General features: G+C 46.5%; 4 protein-coding genes across 4 annotated transcripts; all 4 read left to right on the top strand.

Annotated features, from left to right (window-relative positions):
* Positions 1-3,212: 3,212 nt before the first annotated feature.
* LOC310952593 (gamma-crystallin M3-like) lies at positions 3,213-3,945 on the top strand (the record flags this gene model as incomplete). The annotated part of the gene is made up of 3 exons (XM_083921241.1): positions 3,213-3,227; positions 3,341-3,583; positions 3,667-3,945. The coding sequence occupies 3 exons, from the start codon at positions 3,213-3,215 to the stop codon at positions 3,943-3,945; spliced, it is 537 nt and encodes a 178-aa protein (XP_083777367.1).
* Positions 3,946-8,603: 4,658 nt separating this feature from the next.
* LOC310952596 (gamma-crystallin M3-like) lies at positions 8,604-10,042 on the top strand (the record flags this gene model as incomplete). Its single annotated transcript, XM_083921245.1, has 3 exons — positions 8,604-8,618; positions 8,706-8,948; positions 9,767-10,042. The coding sequence occupies 3 exons, from the start codon at positions 8,604-8,606 to the stop codon at positions 10,040-10,042; spliced, it is 534 nt and encodes a 177-aa protein (XP_083777371.1).
* Positions 10,043-13,893: 3,851 nt separating this feature from the next.
* LOC310952598 (gamma-crystallin M2-like) lies at positions 13,894-14,603 on the top strand (the record flags this gene model as incomplete). The annotated part of the gene is made up of 3 exons (XM_083921247.1): positions 13,894-13,908; positions 13,992-14,234; positions 14,331-14,603. The coding sequence occupies 3 exons, from the start codon at positions 13,894-13,896 to the stop codon at positions 14,601-14,603; spliced, it is 531 nt and encodes a 176-aa protein (XP_083777373.1).
* A 3,942-nt stretch (positions 14,604-18,545) lies between these two features.
* On the top strand, positions 18,546-19,303 carry LOC310952591 (gamma-crystallin M3-like; the record flags this gene model as incomplete). Its single annotated transcript, XM_083921239.1, has 3 exons — positions 18,546-18,578; positions 18,679-18,921; positions 19,025-19,303. 3 exons carry the CDS (start codon positions 18,546-18,548, stop codon positions 19,301-19,303), a joined length of 555 nt encoding a protein of 184 aa, XP_083777365.1.
* Positions 19,304-21,277: the final 1,974 nt, after the last annotated feature.

Genomic DNA, 21,277 nt, shown 5'->3' with positions numbered 1-21,277 from the left:
CGGCGGCTGCTCACCGTAGTTGGAGACCTGTTGTGGCTCAATGTTGGTCCATATATAAGGAGCACCGGGTTATAAGGAGCACTGAGACATGTGGAGGTTTTTAGGTGCTCCTATAATACGGAAAATACGGTAGCCAGCCCCCGGCAGCTGCTGCGCCTGGTCATCCGGTGTTTTTAGCCCCGGAAGTTGAACTTTTCCAACTTCATGCACGACTGAGCTGCTTTCAAATGAAATAGTTTGCAATTCACACGATATTCGTTTCATATTAGTTTTCGATATTCTGAAAAATCAAACACACTGTCAATGTATTTATATATAAGTGCAGTTTTTGTCACTTTCAGGTTCTTTCACACAGAACACGGACGCTGCAGAATGAGCTCGACTCATCCATCATGTTTACCTCCATCATTGCTGTCATTGTCACAATCTATCACCTTAGCTGTGCTTGTTTCTACTGTTCTGCTGTATTGACTGTTATCACACATTATTATAGGTATTTTTATAGTTTCTGTTCTGCTTTGGCTGCTTGCATCTCTGTCTTTGTCTCTCTCTGTCCATCTGTCCGTCTTTCCTCTCTCTCTCTCTTTCTCTTCCTCTCTCCGGTGCAGACAGATGTGCGTCCTCCACAGAGCTGGGTCTGTCTGACGTTCCTGTCTGTTATAGTGAAGGTTTGCGTCTCCTCCGTACTCCAACGGAATTGTTGGGTCTCTGTAAATCATAAATCAGTCAGTGAGTGTGGTCTTTACCTACTCTGTAAAGTGTCCTGAGATCACTTTGGTTATGATTCGACACTATAAATAAACTGAATTGAATGGATTTTTCTGGGCTTTTGCACCACAAATGAAAACATGAACCACTTCCCTGCAGGACGCCCTGTGTTCAAGACGGCAACTCAACGAGCCGAGACGTCAACCGTGACAAACTCAGTGCAGATCCGACCAGAGAAGCCTCGACTGCTTATTATGTAATTTAACTTTGAATAATTTGGATTTTATTTCTACTACAGTGTGCAAAGAGGCAGTGAATGTTGGTTTAAAAGAGTAAAACTACCCTTTAATGTAACGGAGTTATCATTAATGCTACGTGGTCTCATGGGAGGGCGTATAAATAGCACGCCACTTTTCATGACTTTTCGCGTGCATGTCTACGCATATTAAGCTTTTCGCGTGTCATTTAACCTCCGTAGTTCCCCAGGGTTAGGGTTAGGGGTTAGGGTTAGGGTTAGGGTCAGGGTTAGGGTCAGGGTTAGGGTTAGGGTTAGGGTCAGGGTTAGGGTTAGGGTTAGGGTTAGGGTCAGGGTTAGGGTTAGGGGGTTAGGGTCAGGGTTAGGGTAAAGGTTAGGGTTAGGGTTAGGGTCAGGGTCAGGGTTAGGGTTAGGGGGTTAGGGTCAGGGTTAGGGTAAAGGTTAGGGTTAGGGTTAGGGTTAGGGTTAGGGTTGGGGTTGGGGTTGGGGTTGGGGTTAGGGTCAGGGTTAGGGTCAGGGTTAGGGTTAAGGTCAGGGTTAGGGTAAAGGTTAGGGTTAGGGTTAGGGGGTTAGGGTTAGGGTCAGGGTTAGGGGGTTAGGGTTAGGGTTAGGGTTAGGGTCAGGGTTAGGGTCAGGGTTAGGGTAAAGGTTGAGGTTAGGGTTAGGGTTAGGGTCAGGGTCAGGGTCAGGGTTAGGGTCAGGGTCAGGGTTAGGGTTAGGGTCAGGGTTAGGGTTAGGGGTTAAGGGTTAGGGTTAGGGCATTTCACGCCCGTTATTTCTGCCATCCTTCCCATGAAATATTGATTTAACCCTCCTGTTGTCCTCATTTTCTGTACACACCCTGTGTCCTCCGGGTCAAAATGACCCGTCTTCACTAAACCCCTAATATAAGCATTCATAATGCTCTGGGTCGTATTCCTCCCCATCTTCTTCTTCTGATGCATCCTCCACTTCCTCTTCTGAATCACAGTCGTCTCGCTCTAGAGCCTCTTCAGCGTTGTAACGCACACTCACGGCTTCAGCACAGACAGAGTTCGGGGCCCTGTCGTCTGCAGCACCTTTATAATCTCTGCAGTCTGCGATAACACCTGTGTGTTGTTTACGTCTGCTACTGTCTCGTTCACGTCTGCTGCTCACTGATCTGAGATCAAAGGCACAGCTGTCCGTGAGAAGACCCCATGATCTGTCTCGTTACGTCTGCTTCTGATTAAAACTCAAACATTGAAACATTCAGTGGTTTGTAAATAACTCTGTGACCTTGAGTTCACCTCTTTGTGCCTCACGGGTCATTTTGACCCCAGGACGACCTTTGGACCTTTTTTTGTAGCTCACATGGAAATGTGAACAAAAGCAACATTTCACTGTTTCTGCTGTTGGTGCCGATCGAGGAAAAGTCTTAAAATTTCAGTTACAAAAAATATCATTTAGGAGATTTTAACACAGTGGCGGGTCATTTTGACCTGAAGACAACAGGAGGGTTAAAAACAACCCTCTGACAGAAAGCTCCACCACTTCGTATTTCTCCGCCACCTTGCGGAGAAATACGAACACGTGGGTTTTCCCTCAACGCCATCTCTGCACTATACAAGTCAATTGAGACTACATGGCGTGAAATGACACGCAAAAATCATGAAATGCGTTGTAATATTTACGTGAGATGGCTTGAGAGAAATAGCGTGTCATTCACACGCCTTTTGGTTTGATACCAGGCTGCATTAATGATGTTTATCTACCCGTGCGTTTCCTCTGAAGGGCAGTCGCCTTTGTTACGCTCATCATACCGAACCTATACAACTCACACCCCTAAACTGGCTTTTCTCATTAAACTGAGTCACATTGCATTTAATAAACTTTCAGAACACATGTTTTTATAAAGATCTTTTTATATTAAAGTATATTTCTAATGTATTTCTAATGTGAAACCTCCAGTACAGTTAGAAAATAGACAAAGAGGCGTTTTGATGCTCATTTTGCAGTTGGAAGCTTCTCTTTATGCGTCAGACAACAACAGTCCTGCACGTGTACAGTACGTGCATTTACACCACAGTGGTATAGAGGTGCAGATAATAACCCTGTAGCTCCATGGCTGCTCAGTAGGCTTCTGTTGCATGTTGCTGGCTCAGGGATTTGCACAATAGGAGCCCGACATACTTTTTTTTACATTGAGCAGGTATAAAAGTAACGGTTAGCACGGACAGGGACACACAGCAGCCACACAGCCGTCCTGTGGACCGACCAAGATACAACCATGAACATGGGCAAGGTAGGAACAACCCTTCAGTCTCAGATGCATTGAGCTCTGCATGAATCGTCACTGAAGAGTCATTTAAAAGCTTCTCTGGAAATGGTGCGAATGAAGCATTTCTGTTCTTTCAGATCATCTTCTACGAGGACAGGAACTTCCAGGGTCGTCACTACGAGACCAGCAGCGACTGCCCTGAGCTGACCTCCTACCTGAGCAGGTGCCACTCCTGCAGGGTGGAGAGCGGCTGCTTCATGGTCTACGACCGCCCCAACTTCATGGGGAACCAGTACCTAATGAGGAGGGGCGAGTACGCCGACTACATGAGCATGATGGGAATGTCAGACTGCATCAGGTCTTGCCGTACCATCCCCATGGTACAGCATGATTTCCATCTGCTAGAAAGTATTTCCTCAGATATCTTTGAATGCTTTTGTGATGATTTATGTTTTCTCTGCAGCAAAGAGGATCCTACAAGCTGAAGATCTACGAGAGGGAGAACTTCAGCGGTCAGAGTCACGAGCTGATGGAGGACTGCGACAACATCCAGGACCGCTACCGTATGTCCGAGTGCCAGTCCTGCAAGGTGATGGACGGCCACTGGCTGATGTACGAGCAGCCCCACTTCAGAGGCAGGATGATGTACCTGAGGCCCGGAGAGTACAGGAGCTTCAGGGAGATGGGCATGAGCGGCCAGAGGTTCATGAGCATGAAGCGCATCACAGACTCCTGCAACTAAACTCCATTAAATGATATATTTACACCATTCTGACTATTTGTTTCACTGGTTGTTTTGAGGCCTGAGCACTACAGGAGAGAATGAGATGGGCATCAGTGGGTTAAATATCATGAGGCACATCCCTTTATGTGGTTAACTGCATAATTATAGGAAATAAAGATTTAATTTGTAAAGTTTCTTTCAAGAGTCTTGTTTTTTGCAAACACTGCAATCCGATGGTAACGGTTTTATTTGGTTTTACAGTTCAATTCAATTCAATTCAGTTTTATTTAAAGTGCCAAATCATAAGCAAAGTGATCTCAGGACCCTTTACAGCAGGGACGTCAAAGTCAAACACATCAGAGGGCCAAAAAAACAAATCTGCTAGAAGCCGAGGGCCGGACGGGTTCAATGTTTATTAAAACATATTTAAATGATGCATTTTACCTGTTGAACCAAGACCTGACACAGTGGGGAGGGGGGGGCTGAAAGTTGACATCTGCCCTGAATGCTGATGAACAATGAAGACGAGGCGGCTGCAGTAAGTTTGTGGGCTACCGTTGCATTGTGGGTAATGTAGTTTTGGCGCGTGAAAAACACCAGCAGGCGGCTGTGGCGTGCGGGCCGGTTCTAATACTAATCAAATATCATCCCGGGGGCCAAGATCATTCATTTGCGGGCCAGATCCAGCCCGCGGGCCTCGACTTTGACACCCATGCTTTACAGAGTAAAGAGACCAAACTCTATGACAGGAACTGACAGACGCAGCTCTGTGGAGGACGGACGTCTACATCTACACTCACAGCAGAGTTTAAATCCCCACATAGTGTTCATTCACACTTCAACACGTCCTCATGTTTAAATGGCGACTGAGTCGATTGCCCGTGATTCCCAAAACCACACACGTGCACATAAAGACCGTACCATGTCACATTGGGAAACTGTCACTGTTTCAAACACATGATGATGTTGTGAAAGGGAACTGCTTGAGCTTCTGCAGCTAAACCAAAACCACCTGGTTAGGGTTTGGAAAAGCTCATAGATTAACACATTAACACACGTAACACACGTAACAAAGCTGGTTCCATTAAAAATATGTCAGAGTTGACATTTGGTTTCACACGGGACTCGGACACCGGTCTCCGGGTTAAAGTTGTGCATCGATCCCATCTATTCAACTGCCTTTTAAGTTAAAATCCATCAAACAATGGTGAGTGATCATATGATCCACTAATGAAAGCACTGAGTATTCCCGTATCTGTGTCTGTGGCGAACTTCCCGGGCTAGGTGTAAACACGCCGCCATGTTAGCGACGCTGCTGACAGCGGTTAGTTTTAACTGGCTGTGGCTGAACCGACTGAATTAGAGCTGAAGTTCGGTTTCGTTGTTCTGAGCAGCACCGCGACTCCTTTCACGTATGTTTGAATCAGACTTTTCACATAGGAAGTCATGCATCGTCTGACATGTTCGCAGCTCCACTCACTGAAGTTAACAGCAATAACATTCATTCATTCATCTTCAGCCTCTTGTCCCTGTCGGGGTCGTGGGGGCTGGAGCCGATCCCAGCTGACATCGGGCGTGAGGCGGGGTCCACCCTGGACAGGACGCCAGTCTATCACAGGACACATAGAGACGAACAGAGACAGACAACCATTCACACCTACGGGTGATTTAGAGTCATCAATGAACCGAACACCTGCACGTCTTTGGACTGTGGGAGGAAACCGGAGAACCCGGAGAAAACCCACGCAGACACGGGGACAACATGCAAACTCCACACAGAAGGAACCCAGCTGGGATTCAAACCAGGAACCCTCTCGCTGTGAGGCGACAGTGCTAACCACCACCACACCGTGTCGCCTCCAGCAATAACATAAGTAATTAATTGAAAAAGCTGATTCAAATAAATCACAGGCAGAAAAGAAGCCAGAACATGTGTCATGAGACAGAAACAACAAACTACAACTGATCTGAATATAAACGCTACTTCTTTGTGACATGTTATGAGGTCCAGGTCAGGACCCAAAGAACCAGGTCCAGGTCAGGACCCAAAGAACCAGGTCCAGGTCAGGACCCAAAGAACCAGGTCCAGGTCAGGACCCAAAGAACCAGGTCCAGGTCAGGACCCAAAGAACCAGGTCCAGCTCAGGACCCAAAGAACCAGGTCCAGCTCAGGACCCAAAGAACCAGGTCCAGGTCAGGACCCAAAGAACCAGGTCCAGGTCAGGACCCAAAGAACCAGGTCCAGCTCAGGACCCAAAGAACCAGGTCCAGGTCAGGACCCAAAGAACCAGGTCCAGGTCAGGACCCAAAGAACCAGGTCCAGGTCAGGACCCAAAGAACCAGGTCCAGCTCAGGACCCAAAGAACCAGGTCCAGCTCAGGACCCAAAGAACCAGGTCCAGGTCAGGACCCAAAGAACCAGGTCCAGGTCAGGACCCAAAGAACCAGGTCCAGCTCAGGACCCAAAGAACCAGGTCCAGGTCAGGACCCAAAGAACCAGGTCCAGGTCAGGACCCAAAGAACCAGGTCCAGGTCCAAGCGTGTGAAGTGTGTTTCCTCAGGAGGGGGTCTGGAGTCTCCCTTAGAGAGAGGGGGAGAAGTTCAGCATCCGTGAGGAACTCGGAGTAGAGCCGCTGCTCCTTTGTGTTGAAAGGAGCCAGTTGAGATGGTTCAGGATCATCTGGTCTGGATGAACCCTGGGCGCCTCCCTAGGGAGGTGTTCCAGGCACGTCCAGCTGGGAGGAGGCCTCGGGGAAGACCCAGGACCAGGTGGAGAGATTAGATCTCCACACTGGCCTGGGAACGCCTCAGGATCCCCCAGTTAGAGCTGGTTAATGTGGCCCGGGAAAGGGAAGTTTGGGGTCCCTGCTGGAGCTGCTGCCCCTGAGACCTGATCCAGGATCAGAGGCTGAAGAGGAGATGAGATGAGATGCTACACTAGCTGTGTCTCAGAAGGTAGAGCAGGTTTCCCACCAAATCAGAAGCTGTACGGTTCAATCCCCAGCTAGTCTGCATGTCAAAGTGTCCTCGGGCGAGAACCTGAACCCCATTTTTAATGATTAAATCAGGTCCTGATGAGCAGGTGGCACATTGGATGGCTTGTATGGCTACCATCAGTATGAATGTGGCAAGTAGTGTAAAAGCACGATGTGTGGTCAGAAGACTAGAAAGGTGCACAGCTGCAGATCAGGGTGACTGCAAATGGTGATGTGAACCTGCAACATGCAACACCTTCAGTGCAATGCATGAGCCATCCCCATACCTCTGCCTCCTGCAGCTCAATGCAAACCTACACAATGACCCTATCTCAGATCAAGTGTATGTGAATAAATGCTGCTGTAATCAAGTCTGTCTGTTCATAGAACTTGTGGTGGTGAACTCACAAGTTATGTGTTTATATGAATTTATTTTTTTAACAGGGTCTCATTCTCAAGAGAGACCTGATTATCACACAACAGCAAACAACACAGAGTTAAATATGACCAACACCATCATACTAAGATCTCATCTCATCTCATCTCATCTTCAACCGCTTATATGAGGTCAGGTCTCAGGGGCAGCAGCTCCAGCCTCTGATCCTGGATCAGGTCTCAGGGGCAGCAGCTCCAGCCTCTGATCCTGGATCAGGTCTCGGGGGCAGCAGCTCCAGCCTCTGATCCTGGATCAGGTCTCAGGGGCAGCAGCTCCAGCAGGGACCCCAAACTTCCCTTTCCCGGGCCACATTAACCAGCTCTAACTGGGGGATCCTGAGGCGTTCCCAGGCCAGTGTGGAGATCTAATCTCTCCACCTGGTCCTGGGTCTTCCCCGAGGCCTCCTCCCAGCTGGACGTGCCTGGAACACCTCCCTAGGGAGGCGCCCAGGGTTCATCCTTACCAGATGATCCTGAACCACCTCAACTGGCTCCTTTCAACGCAAAGGAGCAGCGGCTCTACTCCGAGTTCCTCACGGATGCTGAACTTCTCCCCCTCTCTCTAAGGGAGACTCCAGACCCCCTCCTGAGGAAACACAGTTCAGACGACAAGCGTGCCGCTCCTAGACGTGGTACGGTTGCACTCACACTGGTCAAAGGAACCAGACTTTAGCCGTGAAACATGCTCGGGCACGGGACGGAGGCACAGTGGGAGGGGGCCCTGAGAAGATGTTTCCTGGTATTAAGGGAGAAAAAGAATTTTAATTTCTTTAAAAGATGATTAAAATGAGATTCTAAACAAAGGCTTTCATTAACTGTGATGCCTAAATATTTATAGGTAGTTGTCATCTCAGTGGTTCATAATAAGAGTTTAGTTCAAGCATCATTTCAACGACCTTATGAAGATACTGTACAAACATCTCTATGAACCTACGTAGAGAAGGGTGTTCTGGGTAAATGCAGGTCCACAGAGGAGAACGCATTGTGCCAACATGCCCATCCACCAAAAACCAAACTGCTAAAACATTCTCAGAAAAGTGTAAATGTGCTCTATTGTTGTTTCAGGAAAATTCTGTTCAGAGGTCGTGACCCTGTTGTGATACTGGTGAGCAATTCAGAACTATAGGCCTCTATAGCAGGTTGCTGGGTCAGGACTTTGAACAATAGAGGGGCACGCGGTCTTTGTCTCTGTCCAGGTATAAATGCTGTTCAGACAGAGAGCGAATCAGTTCCAAACAATCCTCTGAGAGATCTGGGAATCACCACTATGAACATGGGCAAGGTAGGAAAAAATAGAATATTAAATATACATGAATTAGCTTACAAATATGCACGGACACGTCATTAAATTGTGCTGCTCTATTTTCAGATCACCTTCTACGAGGAGAGGAACTTCCAGGGTCGTTCCTATGAGACCAGCAGCGACTGCCCCGACATGTCCTCCTACCTGAGCAGGTGTCAGTCCTGCAGGGTGGAGAACGGCTGCTTCATGGTCTACGACCGCACCAACTTCATGGGGAACCAGTTCTTCATGAGGAGGGGCGAGTACGCCGACTCCATGAGCATGATGGGAATGACCAGTGGCATCAGGTCTTGCCGCATGATCCCCATGGTAGGTGTCAACCACATCTAAGAACGTGAAACCTTTTTAACTCTGGAAAAACATCCATCAGACAACAAAGCAGTTGGTTCGGTGAGTCAGTTGTTCTCCTGTAGTAAACAGTTGGGCTACAACGTCAAGAGCACTTCAACCGTCACTGCGTGTTTGACCCAAAGTTGAACATTTTTCAACTCTGGATGACCTGAAAACAGACGCCAGCAGAAAATAGAGAGTTTGGAGCGTAGTGCAACACGTGCCCGCCCCGTTGCAAAGAAAAGAACCTGTTGTTGGACATCAACACCGTACTCCAGTGCTGGAATATGGTTGGGCAATGTGAGACCAGGTGGTTGGTCCACCTCTTTGGTCCAGAACAAAATATGGATTGGTGATTGTCTGTTTATCGTCACCATCAGGTCCAAGTTTCAGTTTGTCTTATGATGTTTTATGATCAAATGACATCTCCACCAATCTCAGTTGAGTTTTATGGTAACTGCCAGACGTTAGCATGCTAACAGGCTAAACTAATCATAATACCTGCAAAACATTCACATGTTAGCGTTGCCATTGTAAATATATGACAATCACAACTTTAGCGTTTAGCCCAAAGCACTGTTACACTGAATTACAGCCTCACAGAGGCTCACATTGTCTGTACTGTAATTTTATAATGTAGTTCTGCACGCACGACATTTATCGCGCACTTGTCCGTCCTGGGAGAGGTTTTCCGCACTTCAACCGTCACTGCGCGAAATGCCGAGCAAGATTCGACTATGAGCACAAAATGTGATACTTAGATATTAATTTGTTCATCTCCTTTTTTTAAAAAACAGCACAGAGGTCAGTTCAGGATGAAGATCTACGAGAGGGAGAACTTCAGCGGTCAGAGTCACGAGCTGATGGACGACTGTGACAACATCCAGGAGCGCTACCGCATGTCCGAATCCCAGTCCTGCCAAGTGATGGACGGCCACTGGCTGATGTACGAGCAGCCCAGCTTCAGAGGCAGGATGATGTACCTGAGGCCCGGAGAGTACAGGAGCTTCAGGGAGATGGGCATGAGCGGCCAGAGGTTCATGAGCATGAAGCGCATCATGGACATGTGCTAATTGTACATTTTCAGATAAATAAACGATGTATCTTTCTAAAATCTGGAGTCACAGTTTTAATTTACTATAATCTTTCTAGGAATGCAAACTGCCACTAATTACAAATATATGTATATATAAATACACAAGTAAAAGAAAAACATTGAAACTTACAAGTGCACTGAAGAGGTTACAGTTCACAGCTGTCAATGCAATAAACGGTCCTAGTGTTTGCGTCCTAACACTAATTTACATTACTGTCAATAAGCAACAGGACTGAAGATTCTGGTTTCAGCTAAGGACCAAAATATTATCTCATCTCATCTTTAACGTCTTATCCCGTTAAATCCCACGATGCTTCAACATATTCCCACAACGCCTTCCGCAATTCCCAAGATGGCGCAATTTAGGACAGGGCTCATAGATACAGTACTGTGTTGGTGTTGGGAACTATCGGGCTACATGGTCGTGACAGTTGGTCTTTGTGGTGTTTGTCCGGCCCCATCTCCACTGTGATTGGACGGCTGAGTGCAGTGTTTTACCCAAAGTTGAACATTTTTCAACTCTGGATGACTCAAAAACAGAGAGTTTGGAGCGTAGTGCAACATGTGCCCGTCCCAAAGCAAAGAAAAGATCCCGTTGGTGGACACAGGGTCTAACTCATGCATCCGCACCACACTCCAGGGCTGGGATCTGGTCTGGCAATGTGAGACTTGAAGTGTTTCACGTCCAAATGATCAACTAACCCCAGCTCAAGTAGCTGAAAGATGAACAGTTATCTCATCATCAGCTGAGGTTACATGGGCGACTGTGGCTTAGTGGGTCGTCCTCCATTCGAGAGATTGGCAGTTCGATCTCCACCTTCCCACATGTCATAGTGTCCTTGGGCAAGACACTGAACCCCGAATTGCTCCCTGTGCTGCTCATGGATGTGTAGATGTGGTGTGAATGGTTAGATCAGATTAGATGGTCTGTAGACGTTCACTGCATCAGTGTGAACGTCTGTGTGAAAGGGTGAATGTGACAGACACTGTGAAAGCACCGTGAGTAGACAGAAAACAAGAAAGGCGTTTTATAAGAACAAGTCCATTTACAAAATATCTTAAACCCAATAAAATCCTCCGGATTAACTCAATTTATTACCAGCGCCAAATCATAACAAACCTTATCTCAAGACACTTCACATATTAAGCAGGTAAAGACCAAACTCCGTGACTTATCTATGATTTACAGAGACCCAACAATTCCTCCATGAGCAGCAACAAGTCGCTCTATCTTTAATAAGAGTAATAATGATTATAGTATTATGATTAGAGATTTAATTTTTAAACGGGAGAATATGGGAACATTCATCGCCCCAGAACGGTGAATTTGTTGCCCCTTCAGTCAGAAACGCTGCTGCACTTTAACTCTGTTATCATTTATCGCTCCTTATCACTTCTTTAGTTTGTTCTTATTTTATTTAATCTGCTGCTAAACTAACAGCTACCCGGTGCATCCAGGTGATGTTTCTTAACCCTCCTGTTGTCCTCGGGTCAAAATGACGCCGCGGTGTTAAAAACAAAAACAAAATCCCCTAAACGATATTTTTTTAACTTGAAATTTTAAGACTTTTCCTCGATCGGCACCAACAGCAGAAACAGTGAAATGTTGCTTTTGTTCACATTTCCATGTGAACTACAAAAAAAGGTCCAAAGGTCGTCCTGGGGTCAAAATGACCCGTGAGGCACAAAGAGTTGAACTCAAGGTCACAGAGTTATTTACAAACCTCTGAATGTTCCAGTGTTTAGTTGTTTTAATCAGTCGCAGACGTAACGAGACAGATCATGGGGTCTTCTCACGGACGGCTGTGCCTTTGATCTCAGATCAGTGAGCAGCAGACGTGAACGAGACAGTAGCAGACGTAAACAACACACAGGTGTTATCGCAGACTGCAGAGATTATAAAGGTGCTGCAGACGACAGGGCCCTGAACTCTGTCTGTGCTGAAGCCGTGAGTGTGCGTTACAACGCTGAAGAGGCTCTAGAGCGAGACGACTGTGATTCAGAAGAGGAAGTGGAGGATGCATCAGAAGAAGAAGATGGGGAGGAATACAACCCAGAGCACGAGGAATCATCTTCAGAAGAAGAAGAAAACCCTGGAGCGGCTCTTCAGCCCCTTTTCAGCGGTTCCTGAACATTTACCAAAGATAACATGGAAATAAAAACATATTGTTGTCACAGTGGACGATCTTTCAAAGGGAACACCTGTTCTCTTAGAGTTCAAGATGATTTTAAAAAAAATATAAAGTGAAACTAAAACATGCGTCACATCTTTCATCATTGTCTTTAATGTCGTTCTATAATTTAAAAAATGCAAAAGGTATAAAAACTATAGTTGTTTTGTATATATCATGTAACTTTATATGAAACCCTATCAGCTGTGCGGCTCAGGACACATGTGATTTGGTGGAACAGGGGGAACACGGCTCTGTGGAGAGTAAAGGCTGCAGACCCCTGAGCCAGTCTCCTCTGATCGACGTGTTCACATGAGACGACTCATTTTAAATGATATTATACTGATTATTAAAACGATCAGGGTCCATGTTGTTTCAACAACAAACCCTAGACCCCTCATTAAATGTTCATTCATTCATCTTCAGCCTCTTGTCCCTGTCGGGGTCGTGGGGGGCTGGAGCCGATCCCAGCTGACATCGGGCGTGAGGCGGGGTCCACCCTGGACAGGACGCCAGTCTATCACAGGACACATAGAGACGAACAGAGACAGACAACCATTCACACCTACGGGTGATTTAGAGTCATCAATGAACCCAACACCTGCACGTCTTTGGACTGTGGGAGGAAACCGGAGAACCCGGATGTGCACCGCTTATTTCTTTAAACTCCAGCCGCACAGAACATTTACATCACCACTGGAGATTAAAGTGAAGTTTTGGTTTTGTGCGTTTTTTAGGTTTAAGATGAAAAATAAAACTGAATCCATGTTTTACAGAATTGATAGAATACAATAAACTTTACCATCCACGAGAGAAGATTTGTCCTATTTTGTCCTATTTTGTCCAAACCTCCCAAAGTAATGCAGCAGCTTGGATAGAAGACCTGGTAATCTCTCTCTAACCACTTAACATCAAACTCTTTTCACATTTATAAACAGTTTATAACATTTTATAAATGTTTAAAACACTTTAACATAAACAGATACAAGTTTACTTATACTTCACATGAACTCAACACTCAAACATGTTTTATAAACTGCGTAATTTACTGGATTTACGTTGTACGTTGTGTTTAATATTTACTATAAACAGTATATTACCATTTCATAAATGGTTTATAACTTTAACATGAACAGATACAAGTTTACTTTACTCAAACATGTTTAATAACTCTGGTAATTTACAGGGTTTACGTTGTCAGTTGTGTTTTATATTTACTATAAACAGTACCCGGCTCTGCAAACAGGTTTTGTTCATACAGATGTGCATTAAAGAGCGGCATGTTGTGCTATTGTGTTCAAACAAAAGGTAACTCCTGTCTGTGTCTATAAATGGTCCACTTACCAATCAGAGCGCCCTACAGTGTGTTTTGAAATGTGTAAGAGAGACTATTGTTTGTTACCCGTATTGTAAACGCTCATTGTATGGACTTCCCTATGGTCCCTATTCTAAAGTCTTCTAGGGGTCCAGTCACATGGGAATGGTACAAATGCCCCTGAGCACTCTATAGGCCTCTATACCATGTTGCTTGGTCAGGGCGTTTACACAATGGGAGCCGCAGATCCTGTGGGTTTGCTCAGGTATAAAAGTAACGGTTAACACAGGACGGACATCAGTGCACGAGCAACGTAGTTGAAGAACTATTAACACCGCAACCATGACCATGGGCAAGGTAAGCACACCTGCCTCCCCATTTATCTGTGATCATCCTGTTCCAGCTTGAATCTCTGTTGATTATGTTTTGTACTTTTACAGATCACCTTCTACGAGGAGAGGAACTTCCAGGGTCGTTCCTATGAGTGCATGAGCGACTGCTCCGACATGACCTCCTACCTGAGCAGGTGTCAGTCCTGCAGGGTGGAGAGCGGCTGCTTCATGGTCTACGACCGCACCAACTTCATGGGAAACCAGTACTTCATGAGGAGGGGCGAGTACTCCGACTCCATGAGCATGATGGGAATGAGGGACTGCATCAAGTCTTGCCGTATGATCCCCATGGTAGGTATAAACCAGCATCCGGCATACTACGAGTGACAACCCCCACAACACCTGATATTAAGTCAATCATTTGCTTTGATTCTGTCCAAAAAACAGCACAGAGGTCAGTTCAGGATGAAGATCTACGAGAGGGAGAACTTCGGAGGTCAGAGTCACGAGCTGATGGACGACTGTGACAACATCCAGGACCGTTACCGTATGTCCGACTGCATGTCCTGTCAGGTGATGGACGGCCACTGGCTGATGTACGAGCAGCCCAGCTTCAGAGGCAGGATGATGTACCTGAGGCCCGGAGAGTACAGGAGCTTCAGGGAGATGGGCATGAGCGGCCAGAGGTTCATGAGCATGAGGCGCATCACCGATATGTAGAAAATGTCTTAAAAATGCCAAATAAATGTTTTTAGACAAAGATGTTTCTTATGTTGTGTCATTTAATGTGAAATAAAACTGGGGAATTGACACACGACCAACACACTTTGCATGTTTCTACATCTTTAAAGCTCAGATTCAAATTTGTGAAACAACAGAAAATACTGTTGTTTGCATTATTTGGTGAATGCAATGAAGTAAGAATAAAAATGTATATGATTATGATGAAATCAGGGTTTAAATGGGACAATTTGTGATTTTAGGACAATAGTTTAGAGTTACACCGTAGCATATTTGCTAAATTGTTATTTAATATAAGAGCTATATTCGTTAAGTGCTGCAGAGCAAATGTTTTTAGTTAGTTGGGACTTTGAGAATAAACAGTAATGTAAACTTAGAGACGTTATCCTGTCATATGAGATGTGACCTAAGTCATAAAACACTGTAGTTTAATCAGCATGGCATAAACTGATCAATGCCGTTTGGAAAAGGAAAGTTGGATAGGAGGTAATCAGGAAAACTGGAGACCTGGCCCTGGTTGTGGATGGCTGCTCCATTTCCCCGTCTACTGAGGTGCGACCAGGGTGTTACTCTGGACTCCACTCTCTCCCTCCGGTCTCACATCAACAACGTCACCAAGTCGGCCGTCTACGACCTCAGGAGCATCTCACGACTCCGGCCTTCACTCACACCTTCAGTAACTCATCCACGCCTTCATCACCTCCAGCTTGGACTCCTGCAATGGTGTCCTGTCTGGACGGCCCACCAAGGCCCCAAGGCTGCCGTATGTTCAGGACTCAGCTGCCGGGGTTTGAACCCACACACAGCCCTGGCAGCACGTCACTCCCATTCTCCAACAGCTCCACTGGTGCCAGTCAAGTCAAGCATCGCCTACAAGATCCTCCTGCTCACCTACAAATCTCTCCATGGACTCTCACCACAACACCTCACAGATCTCCTCCACTCCTACACTTAGTCCAGCTCCCTGCGGTCCTCTGACCAGGACCTGCCGACCCCCCCGCACCAGGTTACAGACTTTTGGGGACAGGGGTTTCTCTGTCAACGCTCCCACACTCTGGAACCGACCACTCCATGTCCGCTCTGCCCCGTCCCTGCCTACGTTCAAAAAGCACCTCAAAACATTTCTTTTTATCAAGTCCTTTGACCGCTAACCCCCCCCCACATGTTAAGCGACCTTGGGTACCATGAAAGGCGCTATATAAGTACAAGTTATTATTATTATTCTTGTAATGGAAGTAGCCTCCCACAGCTGCTATGGTTTCCACACAGAACTGCAGAGTTGAGTTGGATTGTTTTGCAGTAAATGTAAGTCGGATAACATTTACTATCAACTCAGTACAGTTTTTAATTAGTTTTGATGAAATAAATAAAAACAATGATAGAAAAACAAATGGGATCTAGCACACGAACCATTATGGAACTGTACGGATTCATGTTGCTGCTTTTTCTGCTAAAACTGTTCATTCATTGATGACACGATGAGCTTGTGTTGTGCATGCCGTTAATGTCAGTGCCAGCCAGAATAATGTGTCAGAGCGAGAGTTAATGTACAGATAACATCACATCTGGCCGAGCGAACAGACCTTTAACGTTAGTGTTCGGTGAACGTTAGAAAAGCTGCAGGCTGACCTCGCGTCTGTCTCTTACGTCACTGATACCAGAGTTTGGACACATGTTTGATCTCAGTGTTAGTTAAGTGGAAGGTTCAGGAAGAGTCTGTCAGCCTTCAAATGCATTTGTGCGCAACAGGGACAATTAGTTAACACGCGTTCTAAATATGCAACTAATCAGAAATTAGATTGCATGGGATGCATGAATCAAGCTCGTTCAGAAGCCCTGAAAGGAAAGGTGACACATTAGGCAGGTTTATGCTTCCTGCAGGCATCGTGATCACGGTCCTGTCAGGACTCCAGTCCTGTCGGTCTCTTCCCTCGTCCTTTTGTGTGAGTTTGTCTCCCTCTGTCTGTTTCTCCTGCTTGTGTCTTTCCCTGTGTGTGTGTCTGTTGGAGCTGGTCGACGTGGTTCCTCCAGCTGTGGCTCGTCTCCTCGTTAACAGTGGGATAAAGAGCCGGATGTGACTCACGTCCGGTGCCAGACCGTATTGCTGTGTCGTGGTTCGTGTCTCTCTTCGTTGGCTACCTCCTTCATGATTGTGTCCCTCTCCATGTTCCTTTGTCTTGTGTTCATCGTTTCTTTGTCTCTTTTGTCGTAGTTTCCAGAGTTCCTGTTTCCCATCCGTTCGTGTTTCGTCTCCTGATCCCCGCGTGTGGTTTCCCCCTCGTCTCCACCCGGACCCTGTATCTGTTTATCTGTTCCCTGGTTTTTGTTTATTTCTGGTTTTCATCGATTAAATATCTGTTTAAATCTTTACTCGTTGTCCGTGTCTATATTTGGGTCCTGCTCCTCGGAGTTATTCCCTGCACCGTTCATGACAGGTCACCCATTTACCTGCATACTAAATAGCTTTAATGTGGAACATGCAGTTTCTTCACAATAGGATTCCATCAGACCTCATATAGACACTTAGCTAACAAGGTAAAACTTTTCCTTATCGTGCGTCAGGCACTTCATTCAGCGCAACTTCCCTATAACAAAACAACCGAAGTAAGCCTCAAAGTTCATCTCATACATAAGAGATTCACCTTGCCTTTCAGGGCCTCACACGATGGCAATGTTTTAACGATTAATCGTGCAGCACAACTTTGTTTCTCACTACTTCCGAACCCCTTTCTCATCGTTTTCAAGCTCATGTTTAATGACTGCACCGTTGTGATGAAAAGAGAGCTGAGGAAGACAAAGCTCTGGATCTACCCTCAGTCCTGGTTCCTACCCTCACCTGTGGTCCTGAAAGCTGGGTCAGGACCCAAAGAACCAGGTCCAGGTCAGGACCCAAAGAACCAGGTCCAGGTCAGGACCCAAAGAACCAGGTCCAGGTCAGGACCCACAGAACCAGGTCCAGGTCCAAGCGTGTGAAGTGTGTTTCCTCAGGAGGGGGTCTGGAGTCTCCCTTAGAGAGAGGGGGAGAAGTTCAGCATCCGTGAGGAACTCGGAGTAGAGCCGCTGCTCCTTTGTGTTGAAAGGAGCCAGTTGAGGTGGTTCAGGATCATCTGGTCTGGATGAACCCTGGGCGCCTCCCTAGGGAGGTGTTCCAGGCACGTCCAGCTGGGAGGAGGCCTCGGGGAAGACCCAGGACCAGGTGGAGAGATTAGATCTCCACACTGGCCTGGGAACGCCTCAGGATCCCCCAGTTAGAGCTGGTTCATGTGGCCCGGGAAAGGGAAGTTTGGGGTCCCCTGCTGGAGCTGCTGCCCCTGAGACCTGGTTGAAGATGAGATGAGATATTTCATGACTGCATCTTGTACGGCCGCAAAGTTATCATGATGACAATGTCTGTCCACAGACAGACAGACATGTGAACACCTGAAAACCTCCTTTATGGGGGTTCCTGCTACAGTAGGTGTCTCCAGGACGCCATTTTTCCATGATGACAAAAAGTCACAAGGCAAAAACAATGCAAGCGCTGCTGACACGCCTGGTAACAAGCACTTCTATCACTGTGAATCTAAAACTTCTGAAATGGCTCAACAGAGCCCTCTAAAGCATGTTCTCACTATAACCAAAAATAATACACCATACACAGTTTTTACCAATCACATGAGCCGACCTATTCACAACACACACACGCACTGTTGGGACGGCTTTCTACAATGAGAGAAAAGGCTTTTCTACATACTACTAAGGTACCCAGGCCCTGAAACATGTACATAACCTCTGCATTGTTGGCTTCTGTAGCAGGTTGCTGAGTAAGGGGGTTCTCTGAGGGGGAGGGGCGTTCATTCTTTACGTTTGGTCAGGTATAAAAGGAAAGGGTTAAACCAGGTAGGAAGGCAGTTCAGGAGCAACAGCACATCCACAGCTGACATGAGCAACACCGGCATGAACATGAGGGGCAAGGTACCATTACACACATTTTTCTAATCCACAGAAACGACTGTTTACTAAATGACAACATCATTTTCACCCTGATGCTTTTTTCCAAACCAACTATTTTCAGATCACCTTCTACGAGGAGAGGAACTTCCAGGGTCGCTCCTATGAGTGCATGAGCGACTGCTCCGACATGACCTCCTACCTGAGCAGGTGCCAGTCCCTCAGGGTGGAGAGCGGCTGCTTCATGGTCTACGACCGCACCAACTTCATGGGAAACCAGTACTACATGAGGAGGGGCGAGTACGCCGACCACATGAGCATGATGGGAATGAGGGACTGCATCAAGTCTTGCCGTATGATCCCCATGGTAGGTATAAACCAGCATCAGGCATATTTGACTCCACTACGAGTGGCAACCCCCACAAAACCTGATATTAAGTCAATCATTTGTTTTGATTCTCCAAAAACAGCACAGAGGTCAGTTCAGGATGAAGATCTACGAGAGGGAGAACTTCGGAGGTCAGAGTCACGAGCTGATGGACGACTGTGACAACATCATGGACCGTTACCGTATGTCCGAGTGCATGTCCTGTCAGGTGATGGACGGCCACTGGCTAATGTACGAGCAGCCCAGCTTCAGAGGCAGGATGATGTACCTGAGGCCCGGAGAGTACAGGAGCTTCAGGGAGATGGGCATGAGCGGCCAGAGGTTCATGAGCATGAGGCGCATCAACGACTCCTGCAACTAAATGTTCACTGAATGTATCAAATGCCATTAAATAAATAAGTTCTGCACTACTTTAACTTCTGTCATGCTTATTGTTCCACTGTCAAAATGAAATATTATACAGTGTTATAAAAAAGATCATGAATTTAAATACAAATATTTGGTTCGACAGCAAGCAGCTGATAGCAATTACATTTATTTTTTGTCAAAATGAAATATAAAGTATACAGTTTTATACAAAAAAAAATACAACTTATGAAAGTAAACATATATACTATACTACTAGGTCTGAGACACCACTTATCTCCAACTTACAATGCTGCCCATTCATCCCTTCCCAGGAGATTCAACAATCCAACCTCAAAGAACAACTGTTCACAAACGCCTCCTGTGACTCCAACAGAGCATTAACCAAGTCCAGACCTACTTCCACCAACGACTGGACCAGGACCAGGACTAGCACTAACCAAGTCCAGACCTACTTCCACCAACGACTGCCACTCTAACGCTGGTCGTTGGCACTTGGAGCACAAAGGGTTCCAGTGACATCATCGGCCTGTGAGAGGTTAAAGACCTGGATCTCACACCAGTTAGTTGGTCCAGTCCCAGCCTGGTCCTGGTCCAGTCCCAGCCTGGTCCTGGTCCTGGTCCAGTCCCAGCCTGGTCCTGGTCCTGGTCCTGGTCCTGGTCAGATGTGTCCATGAACTGATGAAGCCTCTTGGATGAGAGGTGAAACGTCTTCCTGACAAAGAACCAAGTCCAGTTGTTTTGGAGTGAAGCTGTTTTGAGGATAAGCATATATACTAGATTACTTAGACAGCAGATGGTCCTCATTGATAACTCTCAACTTTAAAGGTCATATCGACCTCCTTATACATAAACTGTCCAAATGTTTTGGCTTATTCTGCAAACTCAGACACATCCTTCCTCTGTCTGCCCTTCACACCTCGTACAAAACTCTCTTTGAACCACACCTTAGTTACTGTGATGTGATATGGTGCAACACGTTCCCCAGCCACCTAAAAAAACGTATATCCCTGCAGAAGAAAGTCGTACGGGCTCTGTCCTGGTCAGAGAGAAATACCCCCACCCACCCTCTGCTCCACCGCTTTGAGTCACTCAGACCGGCCGAGCTAAACCAAGATCACAACGCCTGCCTCATGTTTCACGTTGTCAACGAGCTGAATCCTAGACTGTGTCGTCTTGTTCCCATCTCCAGCCCCCAGCACACACACCAAAGGAGAACCAAACCACTTATATCAGGTAAACGTCGTCCACACGTACGCACCAGCATGAGTGCTGTGTGTAGGGGGCGCAGATATGGAACAGGACTGATGATGAAGGCCTTAAGGCAGGGGTGTCAAACTCAGGCCTGTGGGCCAAACCTTGCCCGCGGTGTAATTATATTTGGCCCTAAGATCATATCCAGGTTCTGTGAGAGCTGGCCCGTGAGTCTAAAGCACACACACGTCTACTTTTCTGTTCACACACATGAGCATCCATGCTACCAGTCTCTGCAGACACACTGAATCCACCCCTCCCCAAAAACGACCAAAAGAAAGATGGAGGACAGGAGCTTCAGCAGATGATCTGTGTGTGAAGGTAAAGAGCTGTTTGTCACCGTGGCTGTGACCAAAGAATCAAACATGAGAAACACCACGACAAGAACAAGGAGCTGCACTGGAAAGGTTCAACGTTACACATCTGGAGAGAAGGGAAACACATTTACATTTGCAGTAGATGTTGAGTTTAGCCCACAACTTTGTCCCAGTTTTCAAATTTGGCCCACTGTGAGCTGGAGTTTGACACCGCTGCCTTAAGGTGTCGCCCTTTATCTCCAACTTCAAAAGACAACTACAAAATCACCACCTATCAAACTCTATCTGATATAGATCTGTTTCCTCATGGACAGCTGGGACGTATGCGTGTGATTGTATGTGCAAGTCGTGTATTAAATATGTTCTGGTGCTTTATTTCTGCTGACAGGGGGAACTGT

This window comes from Echiichthys vipera (assembly GCF_963691815.1).
Source record: "Echiichthys vipera genome assembly, chromosome: 10".
Classification (NCBI taxonomy): domain Eukaryota; kingdom Metazoa; phylum Chordata; class Actinopteri; order Perciformes; family Trachinidae; genus Echiichthys; species Echiichthys vipera.
This window is presented reverse-complemented; position numbering and strand designations above follow the sequence as displayed.